Raw genomic sequence first — 19,874 nt, forward strand, 5'->3', positions numbered from 1 at the left:
AGTTCACACGGGAGCGTCCAAATTCCAGCAAGCGTTCTCCAAGCGAGAACGGACTTCGATTATCTGGGCACCTCGAGGCGGTTTTAAAAAAAAAGAAGGCAGAAGACGCTTCAGTGCTACCACGCACTGGACCAGGGCACTGCCTAGGCGCCTACCGGTCCAGCCCACGGCCCCGGAAGCATCCTGTGAGGAACGAGCCCGAGACAGCGCAGTCAAGTAACTGATCCACTTGGGCTTTACCATTTCAAAAGCACTGTTCCATCATCACTTCACTCAGCCCTCACGATATATAAAGAACGTCACCCACGTTTGAGATGAGGACACTGAGCGCATATTCAGAGATGAAAGAAGCTGAAAGCCCGCACACTTCCCGCGCTCCTGTCACCCTCATTCCATTTCTCCTCTAACTTCCACGACCAGCACACTGGGTCTGCCCTGAGTGTTTCAGTTCAACAGCTACGTCGTCTGGAACGGGCCAAGCAGGCCAGGAGTGCAGCGGTGGGCATCAGCCCGGTCAGCGACACGCACGTCAGGACTCACGCCGGGGACCGGACCTGTCCACCTGTGCCTCTCCTGCACCCCTGTTCTCCTGTTGCCCCTACATCACTCCAGGCATGGGGACGGGAGGGACAGACAAGCTGGCGGAGAGGACACACCAACTCAGATGCTGAGCCCCCATGTCACCTACGGGCAAGAACACTAAGCAAAGCCAAAAAATATGAAAACCCTGAAGGTTAACTGAGCAGTTATAACTCAGTGTGGTGACCTGACCTGACCCCAGGGACCCCCAGCCCGGCCTCAGCTCCTCTGCCCCCCCAGCCCCAACTCGGCTACACCTGCCACTGCCCAAGCTCCTTGGAGCCAGCCGCATAAGGGCTCCTGCTGAAAATGCACACCCTTTCGGTATCGAAATCCACTCAAAATGTATACCCTGCTAGTTCAAAAGGACTACGACCGTCTCCTATAGTTCAACCAAAAGGACTTCGCTCGGAAACGCGAGGACAAGAATCGGTGTCGGCACCACCTACCTCTGACCCAACCGCGACTGATCTCACGCATCCACGGGGAAAGCAGTTCACTCAACTAAACCAACTCAGAAATAAAGGGCTTCACATTTCAGGTTGAAAACAAAGGAATCAATCATTATGAAACTAGTCTTACACTTCTTAAGCACGAAGACTTCCTTAGACAGCTACTTCTACCTAAAGTCAGGTTTATGAAAAGGAGGTGGCCTGGTTGAGCAAGGGGCACTCGCTGAAGCCAGAGTGCGTGCCTGGGCTGTGTAAACAATACGGGACTAACGTGGTGAACGGCACCTGCCATCTGCCTGCCTATCCGCCCATCTGTACCGACTGCTCCATTTCTTAAAATCAACCTTTCAAATAAATTTATATATACACATTTTGGAGCATTATCAAAGTCCAGGCAAATCACTAAAAAGGGGAAGGTTTCACATAATCCTAAGCTATAAAAACTTACCACACATAATGTTTTCTCATTTCTGTAAGATTAAGGCTTCATGATTTTATTCCTGTGAGACAGCCCTTCATAGTGATGTGACTTAAATCATCAGAGAAGCTGCTGAGCTTTCTCTCGAGGTATGTGTGGGGGTGTGGGTATCTAACATGTTTCAGAGACTGGTTTTCTCTGGACAAACCCCTGACGGCAGGAAGCCCGGCACAGCAGGGTTTTGCAACCCTGCCACGCATCGGTCCAGTGCCTACCCCTGACACTGTGGGGGTCTAAGGGCCAGGAGCAGCACCCTCGGGCACCTGTTTGCATCACCACTTTGCCTCCTCCCTTCTTCGACATCGACTCCTCCCCACTAAGCTGGGGTGGGTAACTGAGGAGTGCTCCCAGGCCGGCTTTCTCCCAGCCACTCCCTTCTGCTCAACTTGGATGGAAGGGAGAGCGGTAGCCAGGAGAACGCATCGGGAAGGACAGAGGGTAGGGGATGACCCACTTTTGGACAAGCACTCCACTCGGCATCCGAGAGGCTTCTGTACATAATCCCCAGCACGTCACTGAGCTTGCCACACCGGTGTCGTTATCATGCACCTTTACAGAGGCACCTGTGAGGACGGAGGCCCCCGTCCTCCTTGCTAGCAGGGTGGCTGAGCCCGAGGAGGGCCCTGAGGCCCACGCTGGACTCGAGTGGCTGGTGTGGTCCTTCTGACCCTGCTGTACTCTTCTGTGTCCCACACACATGGTGCCTGGCCCTCACACCTTCTTCCTCAAATGCCCGTCTCTTCCAGCTACCCTACCCATCCCTAAAGCAGTGGAGTGAAAGGACAGACTTAAGAAGGAGAAAGGCATACATGAGCAGCATTTCTCTAAGTGTTGAACAACTGATCAAGCACAGGCCCATAAAAGCCGAACTCTTTGGCACGAAAAGTGTATTTCACAACTCCTTCAAACACGATCCATGCGGAGCCTTTCCTACTACAAGAAAAACCACAAGAAAGTCCATTCGGAATGTTTTTTTGTTTTTGTTTTTGTTTTTTTTATATATATTTTTGGATATGAAATTTCCTAACTGTAGTTATGGCAGAGAAAAAGTAACAGAACTAAGCAAGTTCCACTCCTCGCCCCCTCCAGAAACACCCTAAAACTAAGAATTTAAAATGACATCTCTGCAAACAAAAGTAACTTCTTTTAACATCCATGATCTCAGAATGCCAGAACATGTACACAGTTAAGTCTTTATAGATCATATTTCATTTTAGTTTTTTAAATTGAGTACAACAAGAGAAAACAGCTGGTTACGGCCATTCTGACAAAACAATGGCTCTTTCAGCTTACTTTCTACTGATGCTAGCAACCTCATACAGAAGATCTCCTCTGGAGTTACTGAAAGGACACTGTGCACGCCAACAAAAGGACACTCATACAGAGAACCATCATGTAAGCCAAGCAAAAAGCAACAATTACAGTGCTGGGGAAAAAATAAAATTCATTTACAGACTAAATTACGAAACACATAACTCATTTAAAATAGGCAGCCAGGAACCTCTATGTCTACTATCATGAAAATGCAAAAGGAACCTCTCAGCTCTGATTCTACACAACAGGCATCCCTGTCTATGCATTCCCAAGATTCACACTCAGAATTTCAACACAATGAGCAATCACACAATTGCAAGCAAATAAAGCCTTTAAAACTTCTCATCAGTACACCTGAATCAATCCTTAAAAAGTATATTCAAGCATAAAAATAGGTTAATCAACCCGTAAGTGTGGCAGCTTTAAGACTCGCAACAAATGTAAGGGAAGCAGGGAAGAGGTTACAGGTTAAGAGGCCAGAATAAAACGTGGTGAACACGAACAGAAGCTCCCAGCCAACTGCAACCCTGCCTCAATTCACCAACTTAACGCCTGCGAAGCAGGGTCCGACTGGTGGGCAGGGCGGGGCCTCTCGCTGCCCAGAGACCTCAGCAGGGCACACAGGCAGCGCACGTCCCGGCAGCCCGAGTTGCGCCCGCTCTCACGGCTCACCCTGCCAGAGCAGGACCGTGACCCTTGCACCCCGAGGACACGCCACATGGAGACGGTACAGAGGTTCCCCACTCAAACTTGTCTGTATTCCTTCCCTGTTATTTTGGGAAAATGCTGCACTTAAGTTTCAGCTAGGACACAAACAATCAGTGAAGTAATAGCACAGAAGAGGGAATAAACATCACATACTTGCAAGCATTTCCCTTCAAAGTCTGAACATTTTTGTAAACAATCTGAATCACTTTAAATGCCATCTTCAGGACAGATCCTTAATTCCATGGGGAAAAATATCTAGTTAGAATCAGTCCCCAAAAGTGCCCACCCCACCCTCTCTAGACTTCCAGCCCAACCCTAGAGGATCAACCCCCAACCCCCAAAAAGGAAGGAGAACAAAAATTTTAAAGGACAGTTTTACCCTAACATCCTATTTGCTTTCTGTTTATCTCCCCTATTGCCACGTCAAGAATTCCTGTGGAATTCTCAGAAATATAAATGTAATCCTTGCACATTCAACTTTCATGGAAATTCTAATGCCCAGGAGGTGACGGCAGAGCACTTAACAGAAGGTATGTGTGGACACAGCCGCCGTCCCAGAAAGGCAAAGAGGAAGAGTTTAGGGGAGAGAGGGCTGGGGTTCTTTGGGTTCCATTTCTGTGGACACCATATATCCTGACCTCCCTTTCCTTCTGTCACCTGGCAGAGGCTGCTGCCTCGTTTCAGGACTGGAGAGGCTTTCCTACTGTGTGTCAGCACACTGAGCAGCAGTGAAAGCACAGGGTCTCCTGGGGGAGGGGCGCGGGGAAGACCTGCCACGCTCACTCAGTTCCAGTCCGTTCACACACGTTTTGCTTAATGCTTACAATAACCCCATCAGTCGGCACTTTCAGAGAAGGGAATAAAGCCCAGAGAAGCAAGACGACTTACCCAAGGCTCGCCAGCTGAGTGGAGTTGGGGCTCAAACCAAGTCAAATGAGCCAGAGGCCCTCCCTGCACGGTCCCACAATCCAGCCCCACTCACAGGGACACTACCCTTGAGTCTCAGCTCAGCTTATAAATAGCTCAAACATGCTTGCTTACCAAGAGTTCTTAAGTTGAAATATTTAAATATTTAACTGTAACTTATCCTTAATGCTACTAGAACAATTTTTTCATTCACAGTTTAAAAGATTTTTAAATGGCTCTTTTCAAAAGTAACTGTGACCATCTTCCTAGCACACTTAGTAAAACTTGGTGTCCCTCTGAGAAGCAGAAACGGAGCCCCTGCACCCCACTGAGCAGCGCCTCCCAGCCACAGAGCTGCTCCTCTGCCTCCTTCCGCTGCCGGGTCTCACCAAAACAGCGGCAGATCTGTGCCTTCTGCTTCACTTCTTTTAGTTCGGTTTCAGGTTGAGAAACCGAAGCCAATTATCTCCAACTTACACTTTTACCTAGAAAACCCAGCCCCAGTTTTAAAAGTAGCATTTTCTCTTACAGCAAATCTAATTCCATCCCCCGTGCTTCCAGTTCGACGAACTCAGAGAAACAGGATTCCAGCAGCCTGGAGTTAGCTCGCAACTACATTCCAGAATCCTAACACTTCCTCCAACCCACTATCCCAAGGGCTCCAGGCTGAAGGGAGACTTCAAAAAAACATCCTTTTTCTACTCCAAAAATGCTACTCAGCACCTCAGAGACCCCTTACCAGTGCCTCTCGGGCACTCAGCTCAAGAGGAGACTAAAAACACCATAACCATTCAACAGACAAGCGGATATCAGCACTGCATTTCATGTAACGCGTGGCCACATCGAGCTGACGTGGAGGGCACCCCAAGAGGTCCTTTCCCCTCAGAGGAGGGTGTCGGAGGGAGCGTACCTGTGCTCTGTGAGAACATTCACTGCAGATGGGTGGTTGGCACAGTACGCAAGGTACAAGGTTTTCATTTGTGGCATCAGATTTAAAAAGCATCCTCCAACTCTCTGCTGAGCTTCTGGCAACCTAGAGATATGCAACATAAGGGAAATCATCCTAAATTTTACAGAAAGAAGGGAAATTGCCAAGTAATAAACAGAAAATTTGAGTGAGGAAGACCTCCTTGTATACCACCTCTACGAGAGCCAAATATACAAATCCCAGAACACGTGCTCATACCAGCAATCTAGCAAGTGCCGGCCCTGAAAGCCCCTGCTATAAAGCAGCAGACTAAGCCCCATCTCTGCTCCGGCGTCCGGCTGCCATGAGCCAGCTGGGCACAGCTACAAGCCCACAGAGCAAAGCTTTGGGCAGTGAGAGAAACAGAGGCCATGAATCCTTCAGCTCTGTGTAAGAGGGGAATTATAAAATCACTTGGCTGGTGAGGTTTGCTACTGAGGTAGCATCGAGACAGGCGCGCACACACACACCACGAACACCACAGTCCTCCTTCCATTTAGGTGAAAGCTGGAGGCCCAGCCCCCCACAGACCCCTTTCTCCCTTCTCAAATCTAGGCTGTGACAGGTGCTGAGCCTCAAACAGGCATAAACTCACAAGAACAAAAAGAACAGAAGGGGAGATGGTCAGCACCAACTGTGGAAGAACAGCAACTGACGATGAGTGGTCCTTACTTGGGAGGCCCATCAGACTCCAAGCTCGAGGCCACGCCCTCAGCTGGCTTCTAGCAAGGAGGAGGCTCCCCTTCAGGTTACAGCCACCTTATCCTATCAAATGGACTCTCCTGCAGGTACACAAACTTTGGACAAAAGATAAAACCAACTGTCTGAAGGCAGCAGATGGCCAGAGAGGAAGATTCTGGAGACGACTGGCAGTTGGAGAAGGAAAGGACACAGCTCTCTACGCTCTGGGGCCAATGATGGCCAAGGCTGGGCCATGTGGGACAGCTAAGCCCCGAGAACAAACTGCACAGTTTGGCTCAACCCGAGCTGCTGGGATGTTGGGGGGAAATCCTAGGACTATGCATCTGAGTTCTGCACCAATCTCTGCGAACTTTCAGAATATTCGTGATAAAAGGTAAGAGGAACGGCTGATAAGGAAGCTAGTCTCAAACCCTCCGTCCCACCATCGAAACTCCAGCAGCTAACACCAACGCACCATGCCCTTGAGGAACTTGACCAAAACAGTACCTAGGTCACACTGAGGTCCGAGACAACTCCAACGCCTGCAGCTTGACGAGATGTTGGACTCTCGGCCCCTTTGTGCTCTCCCTGAATTTCAGGGATCAGATCCATACATGTGCAGTGCAGACAAGCCTGAGGGAAGGCCCAAGAGAGGCGCTACAAATGCACTCCACAAGTATTATTTAGTCCACGTTATCCAAGGCCACTGGGAAAAGCGGGGGCAAACACATGGAGGCTGGCTTCTTGCAAAGGCCCCACATTGCTGGCAAATGACCTCCAGTCACCAAAAGGAAAGCAAAGCGATTCTCAAACTACTCTTTTCATGCCCGGTAATTAATGCCACTTTATACAAACTAAAAATGCTACAAAAGGAAACATAATGTGAATTTCTGTTTGAAAGTCAGTACTTCCTGTGTCCTTCAGTTTCCCTGTCACACCTTCCAGGATCAAGAGCCTGGAGGAAACCTGGAACCTACTTTGAGCCTGGCCAACTAACTGTCGGTCTGGGGCACAGAGGGCAGAACATCCCTCACCACTTCCAAGAGGGAGAAAGACAAAACGCTACAGGGAAGGAAAAACCAGAGACCAACCAGATTCCAAGAGAAAAAATTTCCTGGTCCTGCTGACACAGAAACAGAATTTAAAAATAAGAAGGATGTCCTTCCTCTACCAAGTCCACAGGCAAATCAACATCGAGACCTACAGCCGAGAAACTGTGTTCATGTGCATTATGACTTCAAGTCTTCCAACGCCCAGCAGGCACTTAGTAAACACCCTTCGATATGTCTGATGTTGACCAAGAACAAAACAGTCACACAGAAAAAAAAAAAAGTGAAGCAGATGGCCAATCATTCAGAACATGCCTCCCCACTTCCCACAAAATACCATGGAAAAGGTAAAACCAAGCATGATCATCACATTATAGACATAGTGCTTTACGATCCCTCCGCTTCCAGAGGGCCAGGAACACGTGCAGAAGGAGCCCACCTGCACGGGATCTTCCTCCCCTTAAAAATTCCTACTCCTGACAAGTCTCTCTCCTTTCTCTACAGTCAGTAGAGACCCCTACTATAAACACTAGACAGTCAAAAACACAACTTTTACTATAAAAGTTGATACACCAAAAAGATTCAAAGTAACAGTTTCCATCATTAGAAATGTGATTTCTAAAATTACATTAAACTCGATTCTTTAAATACCAGTTGTACTATGACCTGAATTTTGCAAATTTTTAGGGTCTTACTTACTTGGTGCATTCTTCTAAAGACTGTACAAGCATTTGCTGGAAAGAACATATTTCTTCTAGATTTCCCATTAAATATGAAGTGTTTGCTGAACTTAACCTAGAACCAAGAAAAATAACAGTGAAAGTACATACAGTTTCACTCCCCTCTCTGCTCCCAATGCCCAGAGGCTCCATCTACTAAAAATCCCTACATCTAAAACAAACTGGTACACCGGATCACACCAGCATTCTATCCTCTATTCTCAGAGAACATGAGCAAACAGCCTAGGTGTCGACTATGCTGCAGTTAATACAATTTATCATCCAACTTACTTCTCACTGGTCTGCAAAGGCCGTAGATAGGTTGAAAGCACAGTCTGAAGTTCTTTAGAATATTCATTTTCTGTTTCCAAAATATTCTGTAGCACCTACAACAAATGATAAATGGCATTATTCGCCGTTAGGATTTAGCAGCTTTGGGAATTTCATCACTATCCAAACTCACGTGCTGCTTCTACAGAATACCGATGTGTTTGCTACCCCTCCCTGTGACCATTAACTATGAAAACCTGTGTAAACAGATTCTTCCCGCAGCAACACAGCTCACTTCCTCGCACTGCCAAGCACACGTGGGACGGGTAACACGTGGGACGGGTAACACGTGGGACGGGTAACACGTAGAACGAGGCTGGGATGAATTCCATCATCAGAGAAGTGATGCCCCATCTGCTCACATCACAACAGCACGCACACACAGATCAATCTCCAACACGGTGTCATGCAGGAGAAGCCAGCCATTCACAAAAGGATGCCATGCCTATCCCATTTACAGGGAGTCCAAGAACAGGCAAAACTGATCTGTTGAGGGCAGAAAGAAGAAGGGGGGAGGACTGACAATGGGGAAGGGGCCTAGGTTTCTAGGGTGATAGATATGTTCTGTATCATAATTTGAGTAGTTGTTACAAATAAATACACTTGTCAAAACTCACTGAACTGTACCCTTAAAATCCATGCATTTTAACATATGCAAAGTATATTTCAACTAATAATAAAATCAAGTTTACTCTTTAGATTGAGCCTAGCAAATATAAATCAATTTCACTAGAGAATGATGGTCTCAGATCATGCTATACACATTAAAAATTAAAAGTCCACCAGTATAAAGCCCTTAAATAGCCACTACTTTAAAGAATGATAGATCAACCTTAAAATATTTCCTGATACCCTATGTTAGATAAAAAGTGCAAAACATGGGGCCCCTGGGTGGCTCAGTCGGTTAAGCGTCTGCCTTCAGCTCAGGTCATGATCTCAGGGTCCTGGGCATCGAGTCCCGCATCAGGCTCCCTGCTCAGTGGGGAGCCTGCTTCTCCCTCTCTCTGCTCATGATCTCTGTTGTCTCTCTCAAATGGGTAAATAAAATCTTAAAAAAAAAAAATTAAAAAAAGTGCAAAACAGCTGAATTAAAAAATAAGCCTCTTTCCATGACAATGGCCAAGAGCAGAGGCCCCTCCCAGGGCAGGGCGGGGAGGAGACAAGGCCAGCAGTAGCTCTCCTCCTCAGGAAAACTATTCCTCTTACCCTCTCTGCTTCAGTCTTGTCCTCTGGAAGGATCCTCCAAAATCAAAGCGCTAGTGAGGAGCAGAGCCCGTGTGGGGCGTGTGCACCTGGATCGGACACAGCCCGGCCCCCTCTGTGCCCTCTCTGGCCGCCAGGCTGAGTGCAGGAATCTGGGCTCCCAGGAGACCCGATGTAAGTAAGGAACGCAAATCCCTTCCTCAATCCCCTTTTTCCTTCCCGCTCTGTCAGCAGCCCAGCACCTTCTTCAGTATCACATCCCACGTGCTTCAGAGTGTCCACGAAATGCACTAAGATGTGCTACTTCTCTTCCGAAACCAACCATCCTCAATCACGCACAAAGTTGTATAGAATAAATACAAATACACTCAGTCGGGCGCCTGGGTGGCTCAGTTGGTTAAGCGACTGCCTTCGGCTCAGGTCATGATCCTGGAGTCCCTGGATCGAGTCCCACATTGGGCTCCCTGCTCGGCGGGGGGTCTGCTTCTCCCTCTGACTCTCCCCCCTCTCATGTACTCGCTCTCTCTCATTCTCTCTCTCTCAAATAAATAAATAAAATCTTAAAAAAAAAAAAAACAAATACACTCAGTCTTCTTCCCAGGTTGATAATTAAAATATATATGCTTAAACATTAAAAAAGTAATCATTCAGCTAAATTTAGATTTCAACATCAGTAACATGCATACAACATGGATTCTTAGTCTGTTCACTGTTTTGTGTGTCCTCGGGAGAGCACAGTCCTTCGTAAGTAAATGCAAACCTGATTAAATAACTTACATGCTACGCTATCTAAGATGAAGAGAATCAGTCGCTTTCACTGTGACACTGGGCTCTGGTTTCGCCCCTGAATGGGTCTATTCATGCAAGAATGGGGGAGCGAGACGGAGGGCGGAGGGGCTGCTCTGGGAGTTCATTCCTTTGTGGGAAAATCTGGGTGCTGGTCCCAGGATTACAATGTCTCCCTTCGAAGAAACGGTCACTGGACACAAATGTCAAAGGAACGGTGGACAGAGAACATACTGTGACGCCAGCCACTGCATCAGAAAATTATACTTTACACCAGACCTTATCCTTTAAAAGTAACATGAATCCAAGTAAATAGTCCTTGAACTGAAAAAAAATAAAAAATTTAATCTGTCACCGATGCAGAAGATGGAAAGTTCTTCAATGTTCCAACAAAAATTAAACTGTGATTTCATGTGTTGGTTACAAATATTACAAACTATTAGCAGTGCTGCTTAGAGTGCTTGAAAACCCATGCACCTTTTATACAATGAGAGGCGGTAAGTACAAGAAAACATCACCGGGATGACTGTGAGTCAGATAAAATGGCATTTCCTCCATCACAGCATTAAATCATAGTATGCAGATATAAAAGCCTCCCCTAAGAATGTACCAGAAACAATGCCAAAGAATCCTCTACCAAAAAACCATAGTAAGGCAGTTAAGTTGGTTAATGTCAACTAGCAGTCACAAACGTGCTTTTCAAGTAAGTGCTAAAGACAAGTTCTATAATCCCCCCACCCAAACAATCCAAGTTACACTCAGCTTTTCCACCAACACTCGACCAGACTTGGCTGAGTCCCGCTGAGGCCAGGAGCCACACGTGCCACCCCCCAGCCCCCCCAGCTCATCAGCACCTGTCTCCCCCTTCTGGACTTCTGCACGCTCTGGCTGCTGCAGGACCCCATGTGACTTCCCAGCCGCGCTGCAGAGCTCCATCACACGCAGGCTGCCCCAGAGAGCGCAGGCAGGGCTCACAGCAGGAGTGGCCTGCGTCCCACAGCCGTGAGGACGGCGGGGCTCCGCCAGCGCCAGCTCTCCCTCAGGCATGAGGCGTGGAGAGCCCAGCCGTCAGACAATGGGGCCACACAGGAGGAGGGCACCGGGCAGGCCACACAGACAATCCCTGAACTGTCAGCTGGCGCAGCAGAGCAAAACAAAGACTGAGCTCACTACCTTACAGACACAGAAACTCACTTTGTTACCACCACCATTCACAGAGCACTTAGTATCACTGATTCACCGCAAATTTTGGTAGGTTTCATACTTCAAGTCATTGAGTCCTTTAAAAATAAAGAACTAATTTACCTAAGCAGCATAACATTTTCTTGGAGATTTGATCAAGATGAAAGATCATCATGAACTAAAACCTACTTATAGAAACACAACCCTGGTTTGTTCTTAAGCATGCCCCTGGGACAGTAACGGATCAGACAGTAGGAAATAACCCCCCCACCTCATCGGCCCCACCACACAAGGAAAACATTATCCCTGACCATTTCCTCCCAACCCGGTCTATTAAACTGTACTTACATTTTCAAAAAACAGATTGTAAGACAGGACGTGAGCCTCTGGGGAGAGGAGAGGAAGGAACGGGCTGGCCGCGCTGCTGGAGGAAGCAATTCCAAGCCCCCCTCCCCCAGCTCCACACCCTCAGCCCCAAGGACCCACTCGCACTGGAAATTACTGATTGAACAGAGCTTGCTCATGTCTGCATGTTCTTAGTAACCAACTCTCAGGAGAGTCTGGAGGTGCCAGATCAAAGTTTGTTATTGTGCCTTTTGAAAGACGTTATATTACTGTATTTCTAAATTTGGGGATCCGTAAGGTCTTAGGATAGATTTCTTCCAGACACTAAAGGTTTACGACACAACAGCTGCAGCAAAAGCTCTGGGTCGACGACGATACAGGTCAGGGCAAGAAGCCAGGCTTAGCGAACAGGGGTGAGTGAAGAGCCAACCTTGGGCGCCCAGCAGACCTGGGTGCAAATCCTGGCTCTGCCACATCCCACCTGGGACGGCACATGTCTATGGGTCCGTTTAAGAAAGGCAGTATGGTGGAGGTGGGGGTGGGGAGTGTGCGGATTTTACAGGGTGTGACACTCAAGAGTATCCTGACTTAAGGTAGAAGAAATCTTACAAACCACGCACTGCAGCCTTCCGGCCCAAACCCGGACTCCCACGTGGTGCTACTTGTTCCAGGACTCCAGTATCAGGAGGGAAGAACTGAAAAGCCATCTCGGTTAAGGTGTTGGTTAATCTCGGGAAGCAGAAGGAAAAGGAGAAGCAGCAGAACGAGGGCCTGGGGTCAGTGCTGGTCTACGGGAGCGTAAGATGCTGGGCCAGCGGTCTCCGATCTCCCCTGGCCCAGGTGCAGAGGCCCCAAGCGACACAAGGCACCAAGAGCACGGTAAAGGCCCATGGAAGTTGCTATAGCGTTTTATGAAAAATGCACACCTATAACTGTACATTTATTAAAGCTAGTGATTGCCACCTGCCATAACTGCAATGTTTCAAAAGAAAAAGCTACCCTGCCTTTTCACGACCCCTGGCGTGAGAAGTAGTTCTCTACTCGCTGTTCCTGTACATAAAAGAATACCAACATAATGCCCTCGATAAAAGCGTTCGACAGAACCTGAAAAATGAGCCAGTACCACTGAACACGTAAGGTCATGAGGACCTGTCTCCACAGATGGACATATTTAAGAAATCTCCTTCTCTAATGATGACTGAGGAAACTCCTCACCCCCTAAAGGACCAATCTCCAGAGCTTTCCCTCTGTCTGGGAGCTTCTCTCAGCTCTGCTGGAAAGAGGTCTTAACAATCCTGCAGGTGCAGCTCATGTGCTTTCACTGCTAAGATCCACCAAGCTTAGGCAAGCCACAGACACATTTCATTACAGCTTCCTGTCACCCGAATGTAGCTCTCCCAGGTAACCCTCAAGGGGATGCCTGTTTGCAAACAACACAGTGACCCCAGTGATGCCTAATGCCCCAAGTGCTTCTACATGCTCTCCCTGACAACCCTGAAAACCTCCTCAAGGCCAAGCACCTCACCAGGCTCCCTAAAGCCAACACGCCAGGCCAAGGCCAACGTTACCAAGCTCATCTGACAGTGAAGTCCCTGTGCAGGCAGCGAGGGGGCTTCCCCCAGGCCAGCCCATCCCACTGACGGGCACACACACACGACCCACGGGCCTGCACCCCCAGCTCCGCCACCCACAGCAAGGGCTCTCCAGATCACGCACTGATCTAGGACACAGAAAACTGCTTTCTGTTTTCCCATTTGAAAACAGACTTAATAGTGGTGGCTGGCTTTGTCACAGAAAATGATCAACTCCGGATTTCCAGTATCTGGAACTTCCTCCACTGCAGCTCTCAAGTCTGACGCCCTGCTTCTGTCTCCAACAGTCTGGCCTCTGGTGCCAGAGTCGCAAGCCACCGTGGCTTGCATGATCAAGTGACGAAGTCTGCCACTCCCGAGAAGCCACACTCTCCTGCACACTTTTACTTCAACGGTTTTGCATCATTAAATCCTGTGGCCTTTAGAATTTCGTATTCTGCTTATACTGCACATAAACACGTATTTCAGGTATTTTTTTAAAGCTTCATGTGCATTTTTCGTAATTACGAATGTATGTGCCACTGGTTCCTTAATCGTTCTTGAGCTGCTACATACTTAGGTTGCTTGCAATTTATCACTATAATAATCCCATCGAAACACCTCTGCACAGGGGCACCTGGGGGGCTCAGTCAGTCAAACGTCTGACTCTTGATTTCGGCTCAGGTCATGATCTCAGGGTCGTGGGATCCGGCCCTATGCAGGGGCTCCGCACTCAGCAGGGAGTCTGCTCGGAACTCTCTGCCCCTCTGCCCCTCCCCCCTGCTCTCACTCTCTAAAATAAATCCTAAAAAAAATAAATAAAACCACCTTCGCACAAACATCACTGAACACGTTTTAGGTAATTCCTCTAGAACTACTAGATTACAGGGCTTGACCATTTTCAGAATTCTATACACAGCGGCCATATTACTTTTGAGAAGCACTATGGATTTACATTTCCACCATTATCAAAGTGAAGATTCTCTTTAAATCTTTGCTCACCAGATACGTAAGTGGTTGCTATCAGAATTTTTATGCAAAGCTTAACCATACTGTCAGAGTGCTATAGATAATGTTCGTGTCCTCCCAAAATGCATATGTTTTGGACATCCCGAAATCCCCAGTGTGGTGGCCCTTGGAGATGAGGCCTTCGGGCAGTATACATAAGGGGATGAAGAGGTCGGCTCTGTCTCTCCGCCACGTGAAGACGTGACCAAAGGCAGCCCTCTGTCAACCAGGAAGAGGAAAGTCAGCCAAACCCCAAGGAGGCTGGCACCCAAATCTCAGACTCCCAGCCTCCAGAACTGGGAGGAGTCCACCCAGTCTGTGGCGCGGTTACGGCGGCCCAAACGATTCCAACATCTCCAGTTTTATACCACTCACATACTCTTGTATATATCCACTAATCCTAACGTATGTGCATTAATGAGCTCCTCAGTCATGAAGGATAATCTTGTGTTGTTATAACTGTTACAAATGTTCCAATTAACTTGTAATTTGGTTTCCATTTTTCGAAGGCAAAGAATTTATTTAACTTTTATGAAGTCTAATCAGTTTCGGTATTTTCTTTTGTTTTCATTCATTGCTTTTATGTTCTAGAAAGCCTCCTCTCACCCCAATGAATTAACTGACCACATACAGATCCGCTGGCAGAGAATGGAAGCCCATTTAAGCACAATCTTTGAGCAATCATTGGCTACATACTAAGCTCTGCAGCTCTGAGTATGAATACTAGGAAGCCACGCTTTAACAAAAAGAAGCCCTCAGTGGCTGTGGGGGAGATAAACTGCAGAGTTAGTCAAAGTCAGTCAGTAAACAAAAGTAACAACCAATTCTGGGAGTAGGAGAGTTCAGAATCCAGAATTACTAAATCTAAAGTGTCCAATTTTTAGTGAAAATTTACAAGATACACAAAGAACCCAGAACATGTGACCCATGCACAAAAACCAAGCACTCCATGAAAATGGGCTGAGGGGCCCCGGAGCTGGGCTCAGCAGGTAAAAGCTTCATAACAGCTGCTATCAACATGTTCAAACAGGGCCTTCCCATTCTGCCCGTTTCTGTGTGGAAATCATCACTCCATCCTACCAGGTAAAAAGCTGAACAGACTGAAAAATCAGCGTGTCCTGGATCCAGGTGGGAGAGAGGACAGGACCCACAGGGCAAACCCCCAACCCCAAGACTGGCGAGGCCGACAGGCAAACACTGGGAGTCCTACTCACCAGAGCCTGGGGGCCCCGGCAGAACCAGCATGAGAGCCGGCAACAGGGCTGGAAAACAGGTACTAGAACTGACGGATGGCTGGAGGCTCAGGGCAGACAAGCTGAGAGTTAACAACTCTGGGGGGAGACCCAGTTGTAGAGATGCCCTCACAACACTGGGAAATTTAAGTCCAGGAGTTTGAAGAGGTTCCCAAAGTATCAGAGGAAAATGCCCCTGGGTTTCCAGCAGAGAAACGGAAAAGAACCGTTCTGAAATGTGCTCTGCCCCTGTTCTTAATGAGGACTGCCCTCAGGGGAGGGTGTTAGCCAGAGCCCAAGCCGCGTCAAAGACCTGGGGAAGGGAGACACCCAGCCCCAGCTCACCGCAGCCATCCCATCTTGTGGTGGGGGCAGGGGTGGTATGTAAAAACACCCGTGAAGTCCACAGGCCCCCGCTCAGATAGAGCGGCAATCCCAGGACTAGAGAGCACTTCCCCTTCCCCCAACACCTCATCTCATGGCAGGCTTATTTACAGCACTTCCTTTTACCTGACACAGCATGTCCAGCTATCAAGAAACACAAGGTACACCAAAAGGCAAGACACAATCTGAAGAGACCAAGCATCAGAGCTAGACAGACATGGCAGGAATGCTGGAATGATCCCACCAGAAACTGAAAACAACTATGATTAATGTGCTAAGGGATCTGGCAGATAAAGCAGGCCACATGCAAGAGAAGCTGGCAAGGAGATGGAAATCTTAAGAACTGCAAACTGATAGAGAAACACTAACAGAAAAGAACTCCTGTGACGGTCTCATGAGCAGACGGGACACGCTGAAGAAAGAACCACACGCTCCAGCACCTAAAGGAATCCTTGAAGACCGAAAAGACACAAGAAAACACAGGAGAATATCCAAGGACTGTGGGACGGCACCAGGTGTAACATACATGTAATGGGAATCCCAGGAGGAGAAGGAACAGGAGATTGAAAAATGATGACTGAGAATTTCCCCTAATTAATGTCAGACACCAAGCCACAGACCCCAGGAAGCCCAGAGCACACCAAGCAGGATAAATGCCAGAAAAGTTATATCCATGCATATTATCCTCAAACTACAAAGTTAAAGGGAAAAAGTAACACATCTGGTAAAAGACTCATCCAAAATATATGAAGAACCCTTACAACTCAGTAAGAGAACCCAACTTTAAAAATGGACAGAAGAACTGAACAAATACCTTACAAAAGAAAATACACAAATGGCAAATAAGCATGTGAAAAGATGCTCCACATCCTTCGTCAGCAGGCAGACAGCACTGCATACCTAGCACCTCAGGGAAACCCAGACCGCGGACACCGCCAGATGCGGAGAAGCCGTCCCACAAGAATCCTCCACGGGAGGACAGTGTGGTAGCTTCTTACAGAACTAAACTTACCACACAACCCAACAACAGCACTCCTTGGCATTTACCCAAAGGAGCTGAAAACATGCCCACACAAAAACCTGCGCATGCAAGTTTATAGCAGTTTTATTCATAATTTCCAGCACTTGGAAGGAAGGGAGATGTCCTCCAGCAGGTGATGGGTAAACTGGCCCATCCAGACAGTGGGTTACAATCCTGCACTAAAATGAGCGCCATCAAGCCACGAGATGCGCTGATCACAGGGGGAAGCCGTGCACAACTGGAGGCGGGAGGTCCACGGGAAATCTCCATCACCCTCCCCACTTTACTGTGAGCCTAAAACTGCTCTAAAATAGGCAAGTCAAACGATGACTCAAATACAGTCTGTATTTGACTATAAAAATAACCAAGTAGGGGCGCCTGGGTGGCTCAGTCGTTAAGCATCTGCCTTCGGCTCGGGTCGTGATCCCAGGACCCTGGGATCGAGCCCCACATCGGGCTCCCTGCTCCACGGGGAAGCCTGCTTCTCCCTCTCCTACTCCCCCTGCTTGTGTTTCCTCTCTCGCTATGTCTCTCTCTGTCAAATAAATAAATAAAATCTTAAAAAAAAAAAAAAAAAAAACAAGTGGGGGCACCTGGGTGGCTCAGTCAGTCAAGCGTCCAACTCTTGGTTTCAGCTCAGGTCGTGATCAAGCCCCGTGTGTCGGGGTCCACACTCAGCAGGGAGGCTGCTTCAGATTCTCCCTCTCCCTCTGCCCCTCCCCTACACACACCTGCGCGCTCAAATAAATCTTTTTTTAAAAAAATGGAAAATTTGAACGAACTCAAATGGCAATTATGAACTGAAAGGTGTGATAAAGTGAAAAATTCACTAGAGGGGCTCAACATTAGATCTGAAATGCAAAAGAATCTGCCAACAAAAAGGACAAAGAGAGTATTCTTTCTGAAGAACAGAAAGAAACAAAGAAACATTAACAGCACCTCAGAGATCCACGGACACCATCACACTCAACGTGTGCACAGTGGGCATCCCATCAAGAGGAAACATGATGAATGTCCTGTGACGGTCTTAAGTCACCAAGAATCAGCTGAAACCCCCCGTGTTTTTGGCTTGTCTTGACCACCCTACAGGAGAAACAGGTTACAGATCCAACCCATTCATGCCTGTCTCCTCTCTTAATTTCAATACGCTTGTACCTCCACCTCCAGCCCTCCTCACTGCTCTCCGCTGGGCCCACGCGGAGACCCAGTCTTTCGTGAACAGTCTTTCCTCTTGGAGAACCTTCTCCAATCAGTGGGGTTAAAAATACCTACACTTCCTGTGAAATACCTAGTTCCCTATGAAAATGAACCACCCAAGGCAGTATGAAAATGCCGAATGCATAATCTATTCTGCTTTGCTCTGCATGTGGTATTCTGTTCTATGTTTTACTTTATGTCATTTATAAATACAAACTTCAAAGAAGAGGAATTTATTCCTGACTTAGTCACTAATCAGTGTGTGACCTCGGACAAGTCCTTTAACCTCTAGAGCTTTTGGTGTTCTCCCCTATAAAATGGGAGTGCCATCCTAAAAGGTGATTTCTATGAATTCTAAGTCCATAACAACTGCAATTTTCACATGCACTATTTACTAACACAGCGTTATGTAAACAATGATTTCGACGTGATTCTGAGGTCAAGGTGTTTTCCCATATTCTGAATTAAACAGTAGCTGACTCAGAACAGCACGTGTGATATGAAGGTTCTCTACGCTGTACAAGCACAGTTAAAAGAAAGAAATCTAAAAAGGCACCGATTATGCTTCAAGCTGAAGAGGACTACAGAAGTTATAATGCAAAGGAAGGGGCGCCTGGGGAGCTCAGCTGGTTAAGCGTCTGACTTGATTTCAGCTCAGTTTATTATCTCAGTGTCGTGAGATCAAGCCTCACACCAGGCTCCATGCTCAGCAGGGAATCTGCTTGGGATTCTCTCTCCCTCCCTTCCTCTAAAATAAGTAAATAAATCTTTAAGTGTGTCTGTGTGCGTGCATAAAATGCAAAGGAAAACGACCTGCCAGGACTTCTGGAAAAGCATGGTCGCCTACTTTGACACAATCCCTAATGGGAGCAAAATTACTGGAGACAGGAGAAATGCAGCTGGTAGCAGTTTACGGGGCGCTAACTTGCTTCCTCTAACCTCTAAGAGAAGCAAGCTCCTTCAGAACATCACCGTGTACTGGTACACAGACAAGCTGACACTTGCCACATGAAGCCTTCCCCTGGAAAGAAACCAACATCCCACATAAGGACACAAGAGGAAAGGCAGCTCCCAAGTTCTCGTACTGTGAAACCCTGAAGAACCACAAGACGCCTCTTACTGTGGCTCTGTGCACGGAGCCAAGCACACAGCACAATACACACTAAAAACCAACGACCTCAGCAGAGCCCTGTTCCAGGAACAAACCTCCAACAAAGAACCAAACAGGCCGTGGAGGGCAGAGCACAACCAGGAAAGGTGGGTGGCCCACCGAGTCAGGGTACAGGCTGTGCTGGGGAGCCTGGCGCTCTCTCCGCGCAGGGCTGGCGTGGAAGCCTGCACTTGGAGGGAGCAGCGGAGACTGGGAAAAGAACAGGAAGCGGGAGAAGCGGAGGCTGAGACTCAAGTGAAGGACTGTGTAGGAAGAGGGGCCTGGCGTGGGGCAACACGAAGAAAACCAATCTGAGACAGCTAGGGCATCGCACGGAGGCCACGGGACAAGAAGTGAGGAAGGGAAAGCAGGCAGAGGCAGCACGGACGTGGGGGGGAAGGCAGGGAGAGGAAGCAATGAACCGCATCCACATGTGAGAACGGGGGCTGGCCGCATTTCTGCGCACGGCTACAACCCACTGCCCCCACCGGGGCCCGCTGCAGAGCGGCACCGAACCGATGCGAGGAGGACAACGAACCCTCCCGAGCTCACACCGCTCTGTAAGATGTGGAGCCGATGGAAAGTGAACGCGCAGCGCGCTGAGAATGCAGA

At 48.0% G+C, this 19,874-nt stretch overlaps 1 protein-coding gene across 11 annotated transcripts in view; it reads right to left on the reverse strand.

The window, feature by feature from the left end:
* ARHGEF7 (Rho guanine nucleotide exchange factor 7) overlaps positions 1-19,874 on the reverse strand; it is a 130,972-nt gene that overhangs the window by 28,908 nt on the left and 82,190 nt on the right. For all 11 annotated transcript variants that reach the window (XM_054506411.1, XM_045869715.3, XM_045869718.3 and 8 more), the window contains 3 exons: positions 8,145-8,239; positions 7,834-7,929; positions 5,348-5,470 (listed from right to left, as the gene is read on the reverse strand). In XM_054506411.1, coding sequence (XP_054362386.1) covers positions 5,348-5,470; positions 7,834-7,929; positions 8,145-8,239 — 314 coding nt within the window. The remainder of the gene's footprint in view (positions 1-5,347; positions 5,471-7,833; positions 7,930-8,144; positions 8,240-19,874) is intronic.

This window comes from Mirounga angustirostris, unplaced genomic scaffold, assembly GCF_029215605.1.
Source record: "Mirounga angustirostris isolate CCGP_5_RB_7025 unplaced genomic scaffold, mMirAng1.0.hap1 SCAF_3, whole genome shotgun sequence".
Classification (NCBI taxonomy): domain Eukaryota; kingdom Metazoa; phylum Chordata; class Mammalia; order Carnivora; family Phocidae; genus Mirounga; species Mirounga angustirostris.